This window comes from Chiloscyllium punctatum, chromosome 39 (genome assembly GCF_047496795.1).
Source record: "Chiloscyllium punctatum isolate Juve2018m chromosome 39, sChiPun1.3, whole genome shotgun sequence".
In the NCBI taxonomy this organism is placed as follows: Eukaryota; Metazoa; Chordata; class Chondrichthyes; order Orectolobiformes; family Hemiscylliidae; genus Chiloscyllium; species Chiloscyllium punctatum.
This window is the reverse complement of record NC_092777.1, coordinates 55561590-55579006: the sequence shown is the minus strand read 5'-3', so window position 1 is coordinate 55579006 and position 17417 is coordinate 55561590. Positions and strand designations below refer to the sequence as shown.

Here is a 17417-nt window from a genome sequence, read left to right as displayed (position 1 = left end):
AGCTACCAAAAGCTGCAGCTTTGGATATGTTCAAAAGCATTCCATGAATGACTAATTTGTTTGCAGTATTTTCTCACGAACATTTAATTCATAACTTCTATCAATCTTCGAAGAAAACTATTGAAATTCTAAAAATGCTACCATTTGCTTTCTGATTTGAACTGCAGGTTAAAACACGATCCAGGTAAGGTTGCTTTTTGTCAAAATGAGACACGATACCAGAGGAATGATGTGTGTTCAGGTGACCGGTCATTCTCACACTTCACATTGCAGGTCAGATACAGAGCAAAGCATTTGCTCTGCTCAAACATACACCTCAACTCTTGGTGAAGAAAAACATTCCACATTGGCCAAGATATAAATAGTGCAAAATAAATGCAAGTTCTTCCATCAATCTGGGTTGGCTTTGAACCGAAGCGATGACTGAGTGTTCTGGTAACCCAGTCTGCCACCCAGAGCTTTTCTCCTTCTGACAGCTTAAAAGTTATATTTTCTGAAGCAATGTATTACGAAGAAATTTAAAGCATGAAAACATTTGTCCAATATGTGAGCTAAATGCATTTAACTTTATGAATCTGGATCTTGATCAATGTTGCTTACACAGCTCCATACTAGATAGTTTCTTGTACAGAGGTGAATATAATTAGAAATCTCTCAGAGATAACTATTCTGGTGTCTGAGAAACAGGGCACACTGGCAATTTCAATTGAGCAAGACACCTCTGAGATTATAGAGTCAAAGAGCTGTACGGCATGGAAGCAGACTCTTCCGTTCAACTTGTCCATGCTGACTCGATACCCTAAATTAATTTAGTTCCACTTGCCAGCATTTGACACAAATCCCTCTAAACCCTTCCTATTCATAGCATCCAGACACCTTTGCACTTGAACCAGCCTCCACCACTTCCTCTGGCAGCTCATTCCATATACACACCACCCTTTGTGTGAAAAAGTTGCAACTCATGGGCCCTTTTAAATCTTTCCCCTCTCACCTTAAACCTGTGCCCTCTAGTTTGGGAACCCCCCCACCCCAGGGAAAAAACCTTGTCTATTTATCCGATCCATGCTCCTCATGATTTTATGAGCTGCAATAAGGTCACCCCTCAGCCTCTAACACTCCAGGGAAACCAGCCTAAGCCTATTCAGCCTCTTCTTACAGCATCCCTCCCTGGCAATATTCTTGTAAATCTTTCCTGAGCACGTTCAAGTTTCACAAAATCCTTCCTATGGCAGGGAGACCAGAACTGAATGCATTGAGAGAGAGTATAAGGAACATCGGGGGAATATGAATAGCTGATGTCAAGCTTCACTTTAGACCAAAAAACGAAAAGTGAAAAAACAATGAGGATTCCAGAGAGGAGGAATAGTACCAAACCCAAATGCTCGTGATTAGCAGGAGCAGGACAGGACACTTTGACATTACTACTATCAGAGTGTTAGCAAGATGGCACGAGCCTCAGCAAATGAGTGAATTGGGAATTGAGATACAGCAACAGCCAAAGTAAGAACAAAGGGAAAACTGACAAGGAAGATTGCAATGGACAGAAAGCAGTAAATGTAGAGTTGCAAGTTAATCCATTTGGAATATTTTCCCTTGTATCATATCCCACAGTGCAGATGAGGACAGGATAAACCCCCTCAGGCATGAGAACAATGATTAAGTCTGAGGTGAAGTTGGGTTTTTCAATTATTTGAAATATGAGTTGAAAATAACTGCATGACTTTTATAAACTATTTCCTGCATTCACCTAGCCCTACAAAATTTAAGGATCAAATTAAATTTGCACTTCCTTCTTACATATGGACTATATTAATGCTTCACAGTGGATTAAAAGATTTTCAATTATTTTATATACAGAGCAGATTCTAACAAGATCCTAAGCTGGTGATAAAAACAATCTCAAGATTTGTCACTGTCCTGCATTCATATTTTAATGGATGTAGCTTTTTGCAAATGTACACAACACTGCATACTATAATTCAACCTTGACGTTTTAGCCAACGAATTAGAATTCCAAATTAAGTTTGCTGGGTTTGCTAGATATAAAATGGAAGAGAGGGTGGGCTGATGGAAATGTGAAATACTTGTTAATCAGAAATAAAAGTTTTTCGTCTTGATATGAAATGAAAAGTATTCAATAATGGCTTCAAAGCAATGTGTCATTTTCATGAGAATTCTATGAAATCTTCAAGGGACTATTCCTTCTTTCACAATTGATTGGTACAAGTTTTTAAAGGCAAGAGTCATTCAAATGCAAGCATTTCAATGCTCAGTAGTTGTGTTCAACACCTCAGGTCTGTGGTCAGTTACATTCTCCATGTAAGCAGCTCACCCTGAAATACAGCACACTGTAAACCTCAGAAAAAACGGTTTCAAGCTCATTGTCCAAAACAATCTCTTGCATTCTGTAAAAAGAGAGTTATAAATGATTCATTGAGCTGCGGTCTGTTCTCAGGTAACCATTTTTTTTGTCCATAAATAGATGGTAATTTATTATAGAACATAGAACAGTACAGCACAGAACAGGCCCTTCAGCCCACGATATTATGCCGACCATTGATCCTATGCCTGTCCAGCAGTCTCTTAAATGTCCCCAATGACCCTGCTTCCACAACTGCTGCTGGCAACGCATTCCATGCTCTCACAACTCTCTGTGTAAAGAAGCCGCCCCTGACATCCCCTCCATACTTTCCTCCAACCAGCTTAAAACTATGACCCCTCGTGTTAGCCATTTCTGCCCTGGGAAATAGTCTCTGGCTATCGACATTACCTATGCCTCTCATTATCTTGTATTATGAAACAGCATACTAGAAGACTAACGCTGTGGTGTATTAATGTCATGTCAATCACATTGTTATGGAATCAGGTGTTAATTAAATAATTATTAAACACATGTCATTCCAAAAAATGGTCTCATGGTGCAGTGGCAGGGTCCTGACATCTTGGCCAGAAGGTCTGGGTTTAAGTCACTCTGCCACAGAGATGCACCATCACACATCCAAACAAGTTGATTTTAAAAAAATGAATAAGTTAAAAGAGGACAGGTGGGTAGGGGAGACAGGAGATTTGTAAGACTTGCATTAGAGAGAATAAAGTTGCTGTCAAGAAAAAGCTGTGTCTTAATTCCCTATTCACTACTTGGCTGAGGCCCATTTAACATGCTGGACAAGTCAAATAACCTCTAATAAGCAAGAATTAGGCTAAATTTGCAGAGAATGAAATTGTAGTTTTCACACTGCATGAAAGTTTAAGGAAACTTTCAGTCTATTTACACAAGAAAAGTAATATAAAGAGACAAAGAACAAACAATTGAGTTTCAAATTGGTCGAGTTTTCACAGATGCTTCTTTAGTGCTTAGTGTCCACGGCCCAGTTTCCACTCCAGCAGAGAGAGAAGCCATCAGTGTTTCAGTATTGCCCAGGAACTTCAGATGGAGGTCAGAATGTTGCCCGTCACAACTGTGGATCTCAGTACTCAAGTAGGTTATCGAGGGCCACCTTGGAAAATTGGCAAACTGACTGTGAAGCACAAACCTACAACTCTGTTTTATAATCCCACTATTGCCTCTCCACCAATGCCACATCAGCTGTCTCTCAACTGTTGACACATATGTGAAAAGAACAGCATTTGAAGCTGGGCCCTGCCCTGAGGCGCACAAGGGTGTTCTGTTAGCTATCTAGAGTCTCCTTACAATGAAAATCAGCAGCCTTGCTACTAGTCACCCTGCAGCCATTGGAGAAGTACTAGCCCAGGGAAAAAGGAAACGGTAAGAAATTTGATTAGATTACTTCGTGTGGAAACAGGCCCTTCGGCACAACAAGCCCACACCGACCCGCTGAAGCGCAACCCACCCATTCCCCTACATTTAGGGCGGCACGGTGGCACAGTGGTTAGCACTGCTGCCTCACAGCGCCAGAGACCCGGGTTCAATTCCCGCCTCAGGCGATTCTCTGTGTGGAGTTTGCACATTCTCCCCGTGTCTGCGTGGGTTTCCTCCGGGTGCTCCGGTTTCCTCCCACAGTCCAAAGATGTGCAGGTCAGGTGAATTGGCCATGCTAAATTGCCTGTAGTGTTAGGTAAGGGGTAGATGTAGGGGTATGGGTGGGTTATGCTTCGGCGGGGCGGTGTGGACTTGTTGGGCCGAAGGGCCTGTTTCCACACTGTAAGTAATCTAATCTAATCTGATTTACCCCTTTACCTAACACTACGGGCAATTTAGCATGGCCAATTCACCTGACCTGAACATCTTTGGACTGTGGGAGGAAACCAGAGCACCCGGAGGAAGCCCACGCAGACATGGGGGGAATGTGCAAACTCCACACAGTCAATCGCCTGAGTCGGGAATTGAACCCGGGTCTCTGGCGCTGTGAGGCACCAGTGCTAACCACTGTGCCACCGTACCACCGACTCAAGGCATTACTCAAGGATGAATAGTTTGTTTAAGACAAAGGATAGAGGATATTTACCATCTTTTCACAATTTTAGTGATATATGGTGAGGATTTAAATATTCTTAGGAAAATTCAAAAGGACATGTCAAGCCATATTACTATCTATTCCAGTAATACAAAATGCATGCTCTATGGATTAGTTAAAAATGAAAATTATCAGCAGCTATCTTCAATATTATAATTCAAGTGAATAACCTCAAGAAAAGGATGTTCAAAGGCAAAAGCTTTTCCCCCACTTTAATGATTCATTGGCCACAGAATTTCAACTACATCTACATAAGCAAAGAAGGGTAGACAAGTAAAACTTCCCACAAGTATTCCTTCCCACAGCTGTGAACTTTGAAAATCACACTGATATTCTCAGTATCTCCAAAGACAGACTATTTTCAAAGAAATGGCAGAGATTTCTAGAGCTCCTGGTATAAGCGTACGCATTTGACTTTGCTATCTTGTATAGACTACACCATTTCATCGATTATTCTCTAGTTCAGAGGTCAGGAACAGCTGCATTCAAATCTCACCCAATACAATTATTAATGTATTTGCAGAAACCGTTAAAATTAAGGCTATTTTTCATGTTGAGACTCTCATTCTTACATGAGACATCATGCATTGGCCATGAACTGCTGATCATGCTGTCATTGTGAGAGTTTTGGGAATGGTATTAGATTACTACATTATTGAAATACTGCTACTGCGTTGAATTTAGATCTCACAATAATAAAATACTGGCAGAAAGGGTAGTTCAAACTTCAAATGATCACTCTTAATTGTTGCTACTGTGACAACTGTGTCAACTAAATACAGCAGAATTACTGTCAGCTCAGACTGGTAATATTCAGCTCGAGTGAGGATTATGCGTAGGATTGAAAGTTAACGCTGGAGACTGTGGACAGGGGGTGGGAGTGTGGTTAAACGAGCACGTAGGCTCAAGGTCAATACTGAAGGGTTCCCTTTTAAAAGCCAATTGTTGCCCAGAAGAACAGTTCACTAATCTGCTAAGTGAGTTCATTATTTTCTGATAGTCAGGAAGCTAGGTTAACTGAGTGATCCAAGGAGCTTTGATTACAACCGGCACTCCATACCAGATTGCTGTGGAAGAAGGCAGTATACTGATTCAGTCCTTGCCTTTCTTCACCAAGTAACTGGTATTTCTGCATCAGAGTTTGAAAAATTACTCACGTGAAAGACAAATATCGAACAAAAATGATGGGGATATGTTAATTTTTACATCCATGAGTCAATGCTCTGGTACAAGTCAATTTGGGGCAGTGACGGTCAACTGTCACAAAAGACTCAGACATTTTACAGGAATGACTGATGCCACTTGATGTAATAAAGATCTGAACTATCAATATTTGAGTATTCGAGCCACTGTCCTCTGTAAAAGCCAGACCAATAATCCATACCTTATTTCTTCCCTCCTACTTTGGATATAACCTTTTGCTTCAGGTAGGGTCATAACTATGTTCTTGCCACAAAATTCATTATTAAATAAGAGTATTATTAAATAATGGAAAACTAACGAACAGCCTAAGTGTGGATATTCAGCTTTAAAAACAGCAATATGCTTCAATGCATCAGTCTCTTGTAAGTCAGAAACAGCTAACCTCACTGTGTCATGAGCTTAAATTTGTTCCTGGAAGTGAAGGAATTTATTAAGTATTAATCTCTCAAACTGATACAGATACAAAATAATGCATCAAATTTTACATCCACCTAAACCAAAGCTAAAGATGACAGGGCCTTTAGTTGACATCTTACCTGAGAAGCACAGTAGCATTTGTGAAATGTTGTTTGAAAATGTAAGTCTTACGTCCCCAAGCCCTGTTTGAAGTTCAAAACCAGTGTAACTCACTGGATCATAAGTGAGGTTGCTACCAAAGGAACTAAGCTGATGCTTGGATGCTGATTGAGGCACTTTTACAGTCACAGTATTCAAATGTTCGATATTTAGGAATGCTATTATTTTTCATCGTACCTTGTAAGCTGTGTTGTTGAGCACCTTCATAGCAAGGTCTGAGACTTCTGGGAAAGGATCTGCTGCCAAATGAAGCAGAACACGCCAAATTTGGGTGTAGACGCTGTTGAATGATACACCTTTAAAATAAATGTTTTGGCTCGTTAGTGGAAATTCACACATTGTTAAAATCAAACTGGTCACATTTAGCAACTTTCACCTCTTGCGCCTCCTGGTCAGTTACTTTTGCAGTGGTTTGGTGCCTAATACTTAATTTTTTAAACTCAAATAGCAATTAAATTTATTCTCAAAGATATTACATTTCTCATTAATATGTCCAGAAATGCAACATTTATTAAACATTGCCAACATCACCAGAATGTAGGCCAAACTTTGCAGAAAATACCCCAATGAAGTACAGTAATTCATGCACCATAATGCAACAAAGACATTCAAATACTTTTATTCGTCACCTTTCTGGAACTCATTAGTTGAATGCTCAAAGCCAATTCTCTCCCATCCCACTAATAAAATAGATTTTGACCCAATATATCATTCATGGCATTAACAGCATATAATTATTGTGAGGCTGGAGGTTATTCATAAATAATTCAGCAGGTAAACACTTGATAATGAGGCTACAATAATACTTGTGAAGTAAAGAATTTAGCAACTAACAGCAGAGTAGAATAGTTAAGATTAAAATTACACATCAATAAACAAATGCTTAGCAACTGGCATTAAATGTCTTCTAAAAATTAGTTTGCCACTTCTTCAAAATTAAAATAACCAAACATAATGAGAGACAGCAAAGGAAAGTAAAACAGAAACAGAAACAGCTCGAGAAACTCAGCAGGTCTGGTAGCATCCAGGTACAGTTTCAGGTCCAGTGACTCTTCTGTTCTTAGAAGGGTCAGTGGACCCAATATATTAACCCTGCTTTCTCTGTTTTTGTTCTGGATTTACAACAACCACAGTTCTTTGATTTTGACCAGGTGGTGAGATTTGGTGCAGCATATTGCTTAGCTTTTCACTGCCTCGGGGATATGTTAAACAATATGGCAGCATTTGCACAGCAAATCACTGTGTTATGTGCAATAACTTCTGGATTAAAGCACATGGGATTGAAGCAGCACTAAGAGTATAGGTACAATATTGGCAAAGAAACAGAAAGCAGTGTGGTTTGTTGAATGGCTATTTTCAGAATGGAAGGAAATAAAGAGTACTTTCCCTCAAGCTACGATATAAGGATCATAGCTCATTTTAATATACAGTATTAATAATGTGGACTTTGATAGAGGGGGCACAATTCCAAAGTCATAAACGTAAGGACGACGGTAACAGGTTTCAGAATTGCATGGAGAGATTGGTGAAATGTGTAAGCATATGGTGGATGGAATTTAATGCAGAGAAATGTAAAGTGATGCATTTTGGGACATAAGAAGGAAGCTAACACAAGCTAAAAAATGCAAGATTTGGGAGTGAATACACACACATCTTTGAAGATAGAAGGATAAGTTGACTAAACCTTTAAAAGTGCTTTTGAACCATCACCTGAAGAGTCTGATGGACTCAAAATGTTAACTCTGTATCTCTCTCTCTCTGCAGGTGTTGCCAGGTCTGATGGGTTTCTTCATCCTTTTATGTTAGTTATAGGATTTAAGATAATTGGTTAAAAAAAATACTAGAAGCAAAATAATGTTTCAAGCAAAATGCAAGATATAATGGCTTTCAGAAGGGCATTAGGCATTAATTAATAAAAGCAAAGTCATGCAAGGGAAAAAAAGCTAATGCAAAAAACCTCTGCAAGCAGAGCAAGACAAATGACTGCACTTTATCTTTGATAATTTAGAATTCTACGTCACACCAAAATCACTGGAATTTTTAAAAGATAAAATCAACGCAGCATAATCACAAGTGAAGACAAAGCCAGATTCTATTAAAAAATATATTCAAAGTATTTTCATTGTTCAGATACTTCATTTACAAAATAATAGTGCAACAGTGAATGCTTGTGCACAAGGGAAAAGGCAGTATATAATGGAGACAGCAAGGTGAGAGTTTACACAATCAAAAGAGCAGGTTAAATCATTGATCAAATTTGTTCTGTCTTTTCCAGGGAAATCAAACAAACTTAAGTTAGTTAATCAACATCAGAGTTCAGTGGGGAGATGGACAACTCTCTTGAAATAAATGTAAATAACAATGTACTAGATGCACAGTCTTGTTGAATGGTATCACCGTCAGATTTTGTGTGTATTGGGAATTCAGAGATTTTGCAGCTAATCCAAAAGTAGATCTGGTGAGTGAGCCAGTTGGAAAGGTAAGTGATTATTATTTGAGTGGGAGTGTTCTAGACCCCAGGTCCTACAGAGTAGGGTCTCCCTCCCACCCTCCTCTAACCTAACTTTAAAGTCCACAGACTTGCCCCAAAAAGAGAGTTCAGGGAAGTTCCTGTTGAGAGAAGAGAGAGTCTTTAGCTCAGGAGTTTTCGACAAGGAGGTTGAGTGAAGTGATTACGCCACAGTTAAAGAGGGCAAAGACATGACTGCCCAGCTAGTTCAGTGTGCTACGTGCATGATGTGGGAGGTCAGCGACTCTGGTGTATCTGGCTTGCATATCTGTGGAAAGTGTATGCACGTTCAGCTACTGACAGAGCACATCGCAGCACTGAAGAAAGAACTCGAGGATCTTAGGCTCATCCGAGAGAACAAGATCTTTCTGGACAGGACCGTCAGCAAGGTTATTACACTGACCATACCAGAAGAGAGCAGAAGAGAGAAGATGATGAGGAAGGCAGAGAGGAGACAGGTGCAAGATACCGTGGGGGAAGTATCTGACAGGTCTGTCAATCAAAAGTTGGTGTGGAGGCAGAGCCGAGGAGTCAGATATCACACAGATATCACATAGGGGACTCCATAGTGAGAGGAACTGAATGGGGTTCCTGTGGCAACAGGCGGGATTTAAGGATGGTGTGTTGCCTTCCTGGTGCCAGGATTAAGGACACCGCAGGCAGAGTGCAGGAAATCCTCAAGGGCGAAGATGAAGAGCCAGAGGTGGTGGTACATGTCGGCACAAATGATGTCGGGAAGAAGAGGAGGAACATACTACAGTGGCACTTCGGAGAACTGGGAAGAAGGCTGAAAAGCATGATGTCCAGAGTGGGTATCTCCGGTTTGCTTCCAGTTCCTCGGCCTGGGGGGGCCAGGAATAGGGAGATAATGGACTTGAATGTGTGGCTGGGGAACTGGTGCAGGAAGCAAGGATTTAAATTCTTGGATCACTGGGATATGTTTTGTGGTAAGCATAAGTTATACAAAGAGACGGTTTGCACTTTAATAGGTTGGGGACCAGCATTCTGGCAGGTAGGTTTGCTACTGCAACACAGCTGCATTTAAACTAAATAGCGGGGGGAGGTGGGGGGGGGGACAAACTGGAAGTTGAAGGAGGAAATTGAAGGGAAAGTTAGAACAAGGGAAGTCAAGAAAGACAACTGTATCAATGAAGCAGAAAACTCAAAAAGGGATCATGCCATAAGGTTGAGTGAAATAGGAGTTGATAGAAAGGGTGAGGGCAGTAACAAATTAAAAATACTATATATGAATGCACGAAGTATTACAAATAAGATGGACGAGCTTGAGGCTCTTTTGGAAATTGGCAGCTACGATATTGTGGGGATAACTGAGACGTGGGCAGACGCTTCAAGTGGACAGGGCCTGGGAAATGAACATTCAAGGCTATACGTGCTATCGTAAGGACAGACTGACGGGCAGAGGGGGTGGGGTGGCCCTGTTGGTAAGGGATGATATTCAGTCCCATGCACGGGGAGACCTAGAATCAGGGGATGTAGAGTCAGTATGGATAGAGCTGAGAAATTCTAAGGGTAGAAAGACCCTCTTGGGAGTTACCTACAGGCCCCCAAACAGTAGTATGGATATAGGGTGTAAGTTGAATAAGGAGCTGAAATTGGCCTGTTGCAAAGATGTTACTACAGTTATTATGGGGGATTTCAACATGCAGGTAGACTGGGAGAATCAGGATGGTATTGGACCTCAAGAAAGAGACTGTGTGTGGAGTGCCTCCGAGATGGATTCTTAGAACAGCTGGTGCTGGAGCCGACCAGGGAGAAGGCAATTCTGGATCTGGTATTCTGCAATGAACCAGAATTGATCAGGGACCTCGAAATGAAGGAGCCATTGGGAGGTAGTGACCATAATACAATAAGCTTCAATCTGTAATTTGAAAGGGAGAGGGTACAATCGGTAGTGACAATATTTCAGTTGAATAAAGGGAACTATGGAGCTATGAAGGAGGAGCTGGCCAAAGTCCAATGGTGCAGTACCTTAGCAGGGATGATAGTGGAGAAACAATGGCAGATATTTCTGGGTATAATGCAGAAGATGCAGGTTCAGTTCATTCCAAAAAGGAAGATAGATCCTATGAGGAGGCAGGGGTGGCCGTGGCTGACGAGGGAAGTTAAGAAACATATAAAGTCAAAAGAGAAAAAATATAACATAGCAAAGATGAGTGGGAAAACTGAGGACTGGGAAGCTTTTAAAGAACAACAGAGGATTACTAAGAAGGAAATACGCAGAGAAAAAATAAGGTACGAAGGTAAACTGGCCAAAAATATAAAGGAGGGAGGATAGTAAAAGGTTTTTTAGGTATGTGAAAGGGAAAAAAATGGTTAAGACTAAAATTGGGCCCTTGAAGACAGAACCAGGGGAATATATTACGGGGAACAAAAAAATGGCAGAAGAGTTGGATTGGTACTTCAGATCTGTGTTCACTGGGGAAGACACAAGCAATCTCCCAGAGGTAACAGTGGCTGAAGGACCTGAACTGAAGGGAATTTATATTTGCCAGGAATTGGTGTCGGAGAGACTGTTAGGTCTGGAGGTTGATTAGTCCCTGGGGCCTGATGGTCTACATCCCAGGGTACTGAAGGAGGTGGCTCTAGAAATCGTGGCTGCGTTGGTGATTATTTTCCAGAGTTCGATAGATTCGGGATCAGTTCCTGCGGATTGGAGGGTGGCTAATGTTGTACCACTTTTTAAGAAAGGAGCAAGAGAGAAAGCAGGAAATTATAGACCAGTTAGTCTGACCTCAGTGGTGGGAAAGATGTTGGAGTCTATTATAAAAGATGAAATTACGACACGTCTGGATAGCAGTAACAGGATAGGTCAGAGTCAGCATGGATTTATGAAGGGGAAATCATGCTTGACTAATCTGGAATTTTTTGAGGATGTAACTCTGAAGATGGACAAGGGAGATCCAGTGGATGTAGTGTGCCTGGAAAGTCCCACATAGGAGGTTAGTGAGCAAAGTTAGGGCGCATGGTATTGGGGGCAAAGTACTGACTTGGATTGAAAATTGGTTGGCTGACAGGAAACAAAGAGTAGCGATAAACGGCTCCCTTTTGGAATGGCAGGCGGTGACCAGTGGGGTATGGCAGGGATCAGTGCTGGGACCGCAGCTTTTTACAATATATATTAATGATATAGAAGATGGTATTAATAGTAACATTAGCAAATTTGCTGATGATACAAAGCTGGGTGGCAGGGTGAAATGTGAGGAGGATGTTAGAAGATTACAGGGTGACCTAGACAGGTTAGGTGAGTGGACAGATGCATGGCAGATTCAGTTTAATGTGGATAAATGTATGGTTATCCACTTTGGTGGCAAGAACAGAAAGGTAGATTACTACCTAAATAGAGTCAAGTTAAGTAAAGGGGCAGTACAGAGAGATCTGGGTGTTCTTGTACACCAGTCAATGAAGGCAATCATGCAGGTACAGCAGGTAGTGAAGAAAACTAATAGCATGCTGGCCTTCATAACAAGAGGGATTGAGTATAGAGGCAAAGAGGTTCTTCTGCAGCTGTACAGGGCCCTGGTGAAACCACACCTGGAGTACTGTGTGCAGTTCTGGTCTCCAAATGTGAGGAAAGACATTCTGGCTATTGAGGGAGTGCAGTGTAGGTTCACGAGGTCAATTCCTGGAATGGCGGGACTATCTTATGTTGAAAGATTGGAGCGACTGGGCTTGTATACCCTTGAGTTTAGAAGGCTGAGAGGGGATCTGATTGAGACATATAAGATTATTAAAGGATTGGACACTCTGGAGGCAGGAAACATGTTTCCGCTGATGGGTGAGTCCTGAACCAGAGGACACAGCTTAAAAATAAGGGGTAGGCCATACAGGACAGAGATGAGGAGAAACTTCTTCACCCAGAGAGTAGTGGGTGTGTGGAATGCTCTGCCCCAGAAGGCAGTGGAGGCTCAGTCTCTGGATTTGCTTAAGAAAGAGTTGGATAGAGCTCTCAAGGATAGTGGAATCAAGGGTTATGGAGATAAGACAGGAACAGGATACTGATTGAGGATGATCAGCCATGATCATAATGAATGGTGGTGCAGGCTCGAAGGGCAGAATGGCCTATTCCTGCATCTATTGTCTATTGTAATCAACTTTAAGTCTGCAGACATGAGAACATCAGACTACTGGGTAAGTCAAAATAGTTAACTGCGCACTCTAACTGTCTGACGAAGCATAAATTATATTTTCTTCAGAAAAGGCAAGACTTTGAGAAAAACTTAAATGTGCACATAACTGCACATGTTGAAAATAAAGAAAAATTATGAGTATTGGTTAGTTATAATTTACAACTGCAGATACAAAATAAAAGTATTTGAAACTTTAGGATATCTTTAAATCAGACTAATGTGTGATTCTTCATAAACTGTCACTGCATTCATCTTTATTGATCAGCTGCAAAGTTTCCACCTTTTGTGTGCTTACTAATATCACATATTAGCAAAAGCTTAAGATAGTATACAAATTGCCGACAAATGACATGTTGCGCCAGACCATTGAGTGAAATGTGTTTCAAACTGTGAGGACAGGGTGACCTTTCTTTTGATGAAATGTTAACTTGAGAAGCAATTAAAAGTTAGTGTGTACTGGCTGAGATCGTTCCTTCTAAATCAAGAAACTGAATGAAGTTTATGAGCCAAAGTCTGCTTCAAGTATAATTTAGAACAATTACTCTGGTCCATGAACCACAAGTGAGAGGAAACCCATGTCTCTCTCATTTAAACATCATGTTAGCTCATGTACCTGAGCAGTTAGGAAAATAAGCTTCAATAAAAGTAAACAAGGAAGAGGAGGGAGGCTGATGCAAAGTGGGAGACAGATGGTAGAAGGACACAGAGGGTGGGAGACCACTGGGAATGTAAGGAGAGAGAGCTGGCAGGGTGGAAGGGAGAATGGTGGGACGGGGTGGGTGAGAGGTTGGGGAGGCCAGTCAGTTTGCTTCATTGGCTGTTTTGCGATGCAGAATGATGTCATCAGAGTGGGTTCAATTCCTGCACTGGCTGAAGTGACCATCTCAATGTCGTCCCTTGCCCAAGGTATAGTGACCCTCAGGTTAAACCACCACCAATCATCTCTCTGCAATGACAGTGCAGATCTATGGTCTGGTAGGATTATGGCAACTTTACTGTTATTTACAATGACCAGAATTACACTCAACTTGTCAAAAACGATAGGTGGATTGACAATGCTAAATTGCCCATTGTGTCTAGGGATAGGCAGGCTAGGTGGATTATCCATTGGAGCCACAAGGTTACAGGGATAGGGTAGGGCTGGATGGGGATGTTCTGGCTGGGATGCTCTCCAGAGGGTTGGCATGCATTTGATTGGCCGAATGACCTCTTTCCACACTGTAGGGATTGTATAATTCTATGATAGTTCAAAAACTCAATAGCAATCAGCCAAAAATAAAATCACGCTTCATGTATGAAACGTAATTAATCAATCAGTTGAGTTTACACTGAGCATCAATAAATATTCCCCTTCTAGAATTGGTTGGATAATTATCTGGAGTAAAATCACATCTTATTTTTCCCACGTCAAACAAGGATCAGGGGCTAAATGTTGTTTTAAATGAGTTTTACTGATGCTGCAGAGGTTAGAGTTGTACTTAATATTTACATAAGGTTCCTTAGCATGGTCTGAAATGACTGAACATTAGCTTTAATGTTTTACATGGAGAAACACAGCATCTTAATGTTATTGTGAATCAATTGTGCAGTCACCAAATGGTCAGAGTTCTAATTCTTGAAAACAGATTCGAAAGGTCTCCATACCTTTAACATGCACTGCAATATATTTTAATCAAACACATCCTGGGGTTTGCCAGTGACCCAAAACTGACCTGGAAGAGCCATATTAGTCCTGCGGTTACGAGAGCAGATCAGAGACTAGCAATTCTGTAGCAAGTAACCTGCCTCCTGATTCCCAAGTCTGTCCATCATGTGCAAACCATAAGCCATGGGTATAATGAAATACTCCCCAATTGCCTGGGTGCATTCAGCTCCAACAACGCTCAAGACGCTTGACACCATTCAGCACAAAGCAGCCCATTTGACTGTCACCCCAGCTACTACTTTAAACATGTCACCTCTCCATTCCCGATGCGGTGTATAGAAGGCTTCTTCATAATATTTCCAAATGCAAGACCTTTACCACCCAGGACAAGGACAGGAGATGTAAGGGAACAGCATTACCTACAGGGCTCTTTTAGTACTCGATCACCATTTCTTCAATGTCACCTTCGTAACAGCACTGCAGCTGTACCTATACCCCATCAACTCAAGATGGTAGTTTGCCCCACTAACTGCTCAAGGATAATTAGGGAGGGACACTAAATATTGTCCCAGTCAGCGATGCCCACATTCCATGTGTGAAGAGAAATCTTGCATAGACATAATCTACAGATGCTTCATTGGAGGACAAAGTTATCAGAGGAGATGAGAGCTTGCTCAAAAAAGCTGGATTTTAAGTAATGCCTTAAAAGACAGAGGTATCCTGGGAGTGCGTTCTAGAGCTTGGGGCCCAGGCAATAGAAAGCAAACAAAGTTGGGAATGTATGGAGGCCAGAATTAGAATAACGCTGATATCTTGACGGGTTGTGAGGCCAGAGGAACGTGCAAGGCCAAAGCGGTTTTGATAACAAGGATGAGAATTCCTGTTGTCTGACCAAAAGCCAAAAGTCAGCACATACTGGAGTCTATAGGAGAAGCAGACTTGGTGCACATTAAAACACAGGTGACAGGGTTTTGGTTAATTATGTTTATGAAAAGTAGAATGATTGAGATATGCCACGAGTGCACAGGATAGCTAAATCTAGAGGCAACGAAGGAATGCATGAAGCTCAGTAGTAGATGAGCTGAGACAGAGATGAAATCAGGCAATGTTAGGAAGGTGAAATGTTAATATTGGCAGGAAAATGAAATGGGACAATCTTCTGGGGGTGAAATATTGCGAACAGACTCACTTAATCTCAGGTGCAAGGCCCTTGCAGGTATAATTTGGAATGCAACCTCATGTCAATTTAGGACAAATATTTTTCTTGGTTTTATCCTCGGGCTTGTGTACCTATAGTGGTAAAACACCAATGCTGCTGTGCCAGGATTGATAAAAGTTGACTGAGATCTTGCCTCATGGCATCTGACTTTCTATTAGAGGTCACTATTGAGTCATTTGAAGAACACAATGGACCATATCTGCCTTTGTGGCTTTTGACAAAGCCTAATCTGCAGCACACACTCATTTTGGCATATCACAAGATGCCTGGGAAATCAATAGCAGTACACAACCATTATCACTGCAGTGCCACAGAAATCAATTAGAAGAGTGTAGTGGACACAGGAACTGAAATATCAACCAGCTGTCAGTCATATATGTGTGTGCATATTTCATAGATACACATGCTAACATGCCAACTTTCTTCAGTCAGAGGGAAAAGCAATTAGATTCATCATTGTGTTGAGCAGGGAAAAGCAGCTTTCTGCCCTGCATATGAATATTTAGCAAAATATTTCATTTATTTGAAGACTGGCTTGTTGAATCTGAAAGATTGTCAGAATCATGAATTATGTAGTTTTTTTTAGAAAGATCGTTCCCAAGGAACAGCAACTGAATATTTAGGACACTTACATAACATATAAATGAAATGTTTCTGCCCATCGTAATATGTTTATACAATTTATGCCCAAGAGACATTTGAGTCTTCACAATGCTATGGCATTATAAACTTCACATTCTTATGTCAGCGAATGTAGGCTTTCACAGAATCTTGCATCTCCAAAGCACAAAGTTTCATCTGATGTTCCACACTTGATTTACAATTGTAAGGGTACAATACATGGATTTGCAAAGATATCCAAATTTAATGGTTCTGCTCTGAAACATTTAAATTGATACTCAGTGAACCCAACTCGCTTGTGTGATGGTGACTCAATAATGGACTAGTAATCCAGAGGGCCAGGCTTAGGAAATGTTGACACAGATCTCATCACAGTAGCTTGTTGGATTTAAGTTCAATTAATCCAATCTGGAATTGAAAACTTGTCTCTGTGATGGCAACTACACATCCATCATCAATTGTGGCAAGGTCTTATCTGGTTTGTTAATGCCAATAGGGAATGAAATCTGCAGTCCTTACCTGCTCTGGCCTACTTGTGACTCCAGACCCTCAGCAAAGTGGTTCACTTCAAACTGCACTCAAATACCTAGCAAGACACTTGGTTCTAGGGCAATTAGGGATACACAATATATGCTAGCCTTGGCAGCAACAGCCTCATCTCATAGAAAGAATTAAAGCAAAGTACGGACTATTTAAGCTGTGTTTGGTATTGTCCAGGCCATTAGCCATAGCTATGCCTATTTCATTAGAAGTCAACAGACATCATGATCAGGAAACCTCCTCCATTTCTACCATCTTCACCAGCCCTTGCAGAAATCAGCCTACTCAGCTCTGATAAGAGGAGCAAACCTGAGACTTTGCCAATCAGCATTTGGAATTTTAAGTCTATGACTGTCAAAGGTTACATCAAATCAGAAATTCAATAGGATAATAAGCTAAGAGACAGAATTAAAACTCATCGTTGATGTGAACTATACCCTCCCTGTAATTCAGAGTTGCACTTGCAATATTAGCACAGCAA

The 17417-nt window shown here is 41.1% G+C and overlaps 1 protein-coding gene across 1 annotated transcript in view; it reads right to left on the bottom strand.

The window, feature by feature from the left end:
* rptor (regulatory associated protein of MTOR, complex 1) overlaps window positions 1-17417 on the bottom strand; it is a 392084-nt gene that overhangs the window by 119280 nt on the left and 255387 nt on the right. The window contains exon 21 of the mRNA XM_072558758.1: window positions 6432-6550. Coding sequence (XP_072414859.1) covers window positions 6432-6550 — 119 coding nt within the window. The remainder of the gene's footprint in view (window positions 1-6431; window positions 6551-17417) is intronic.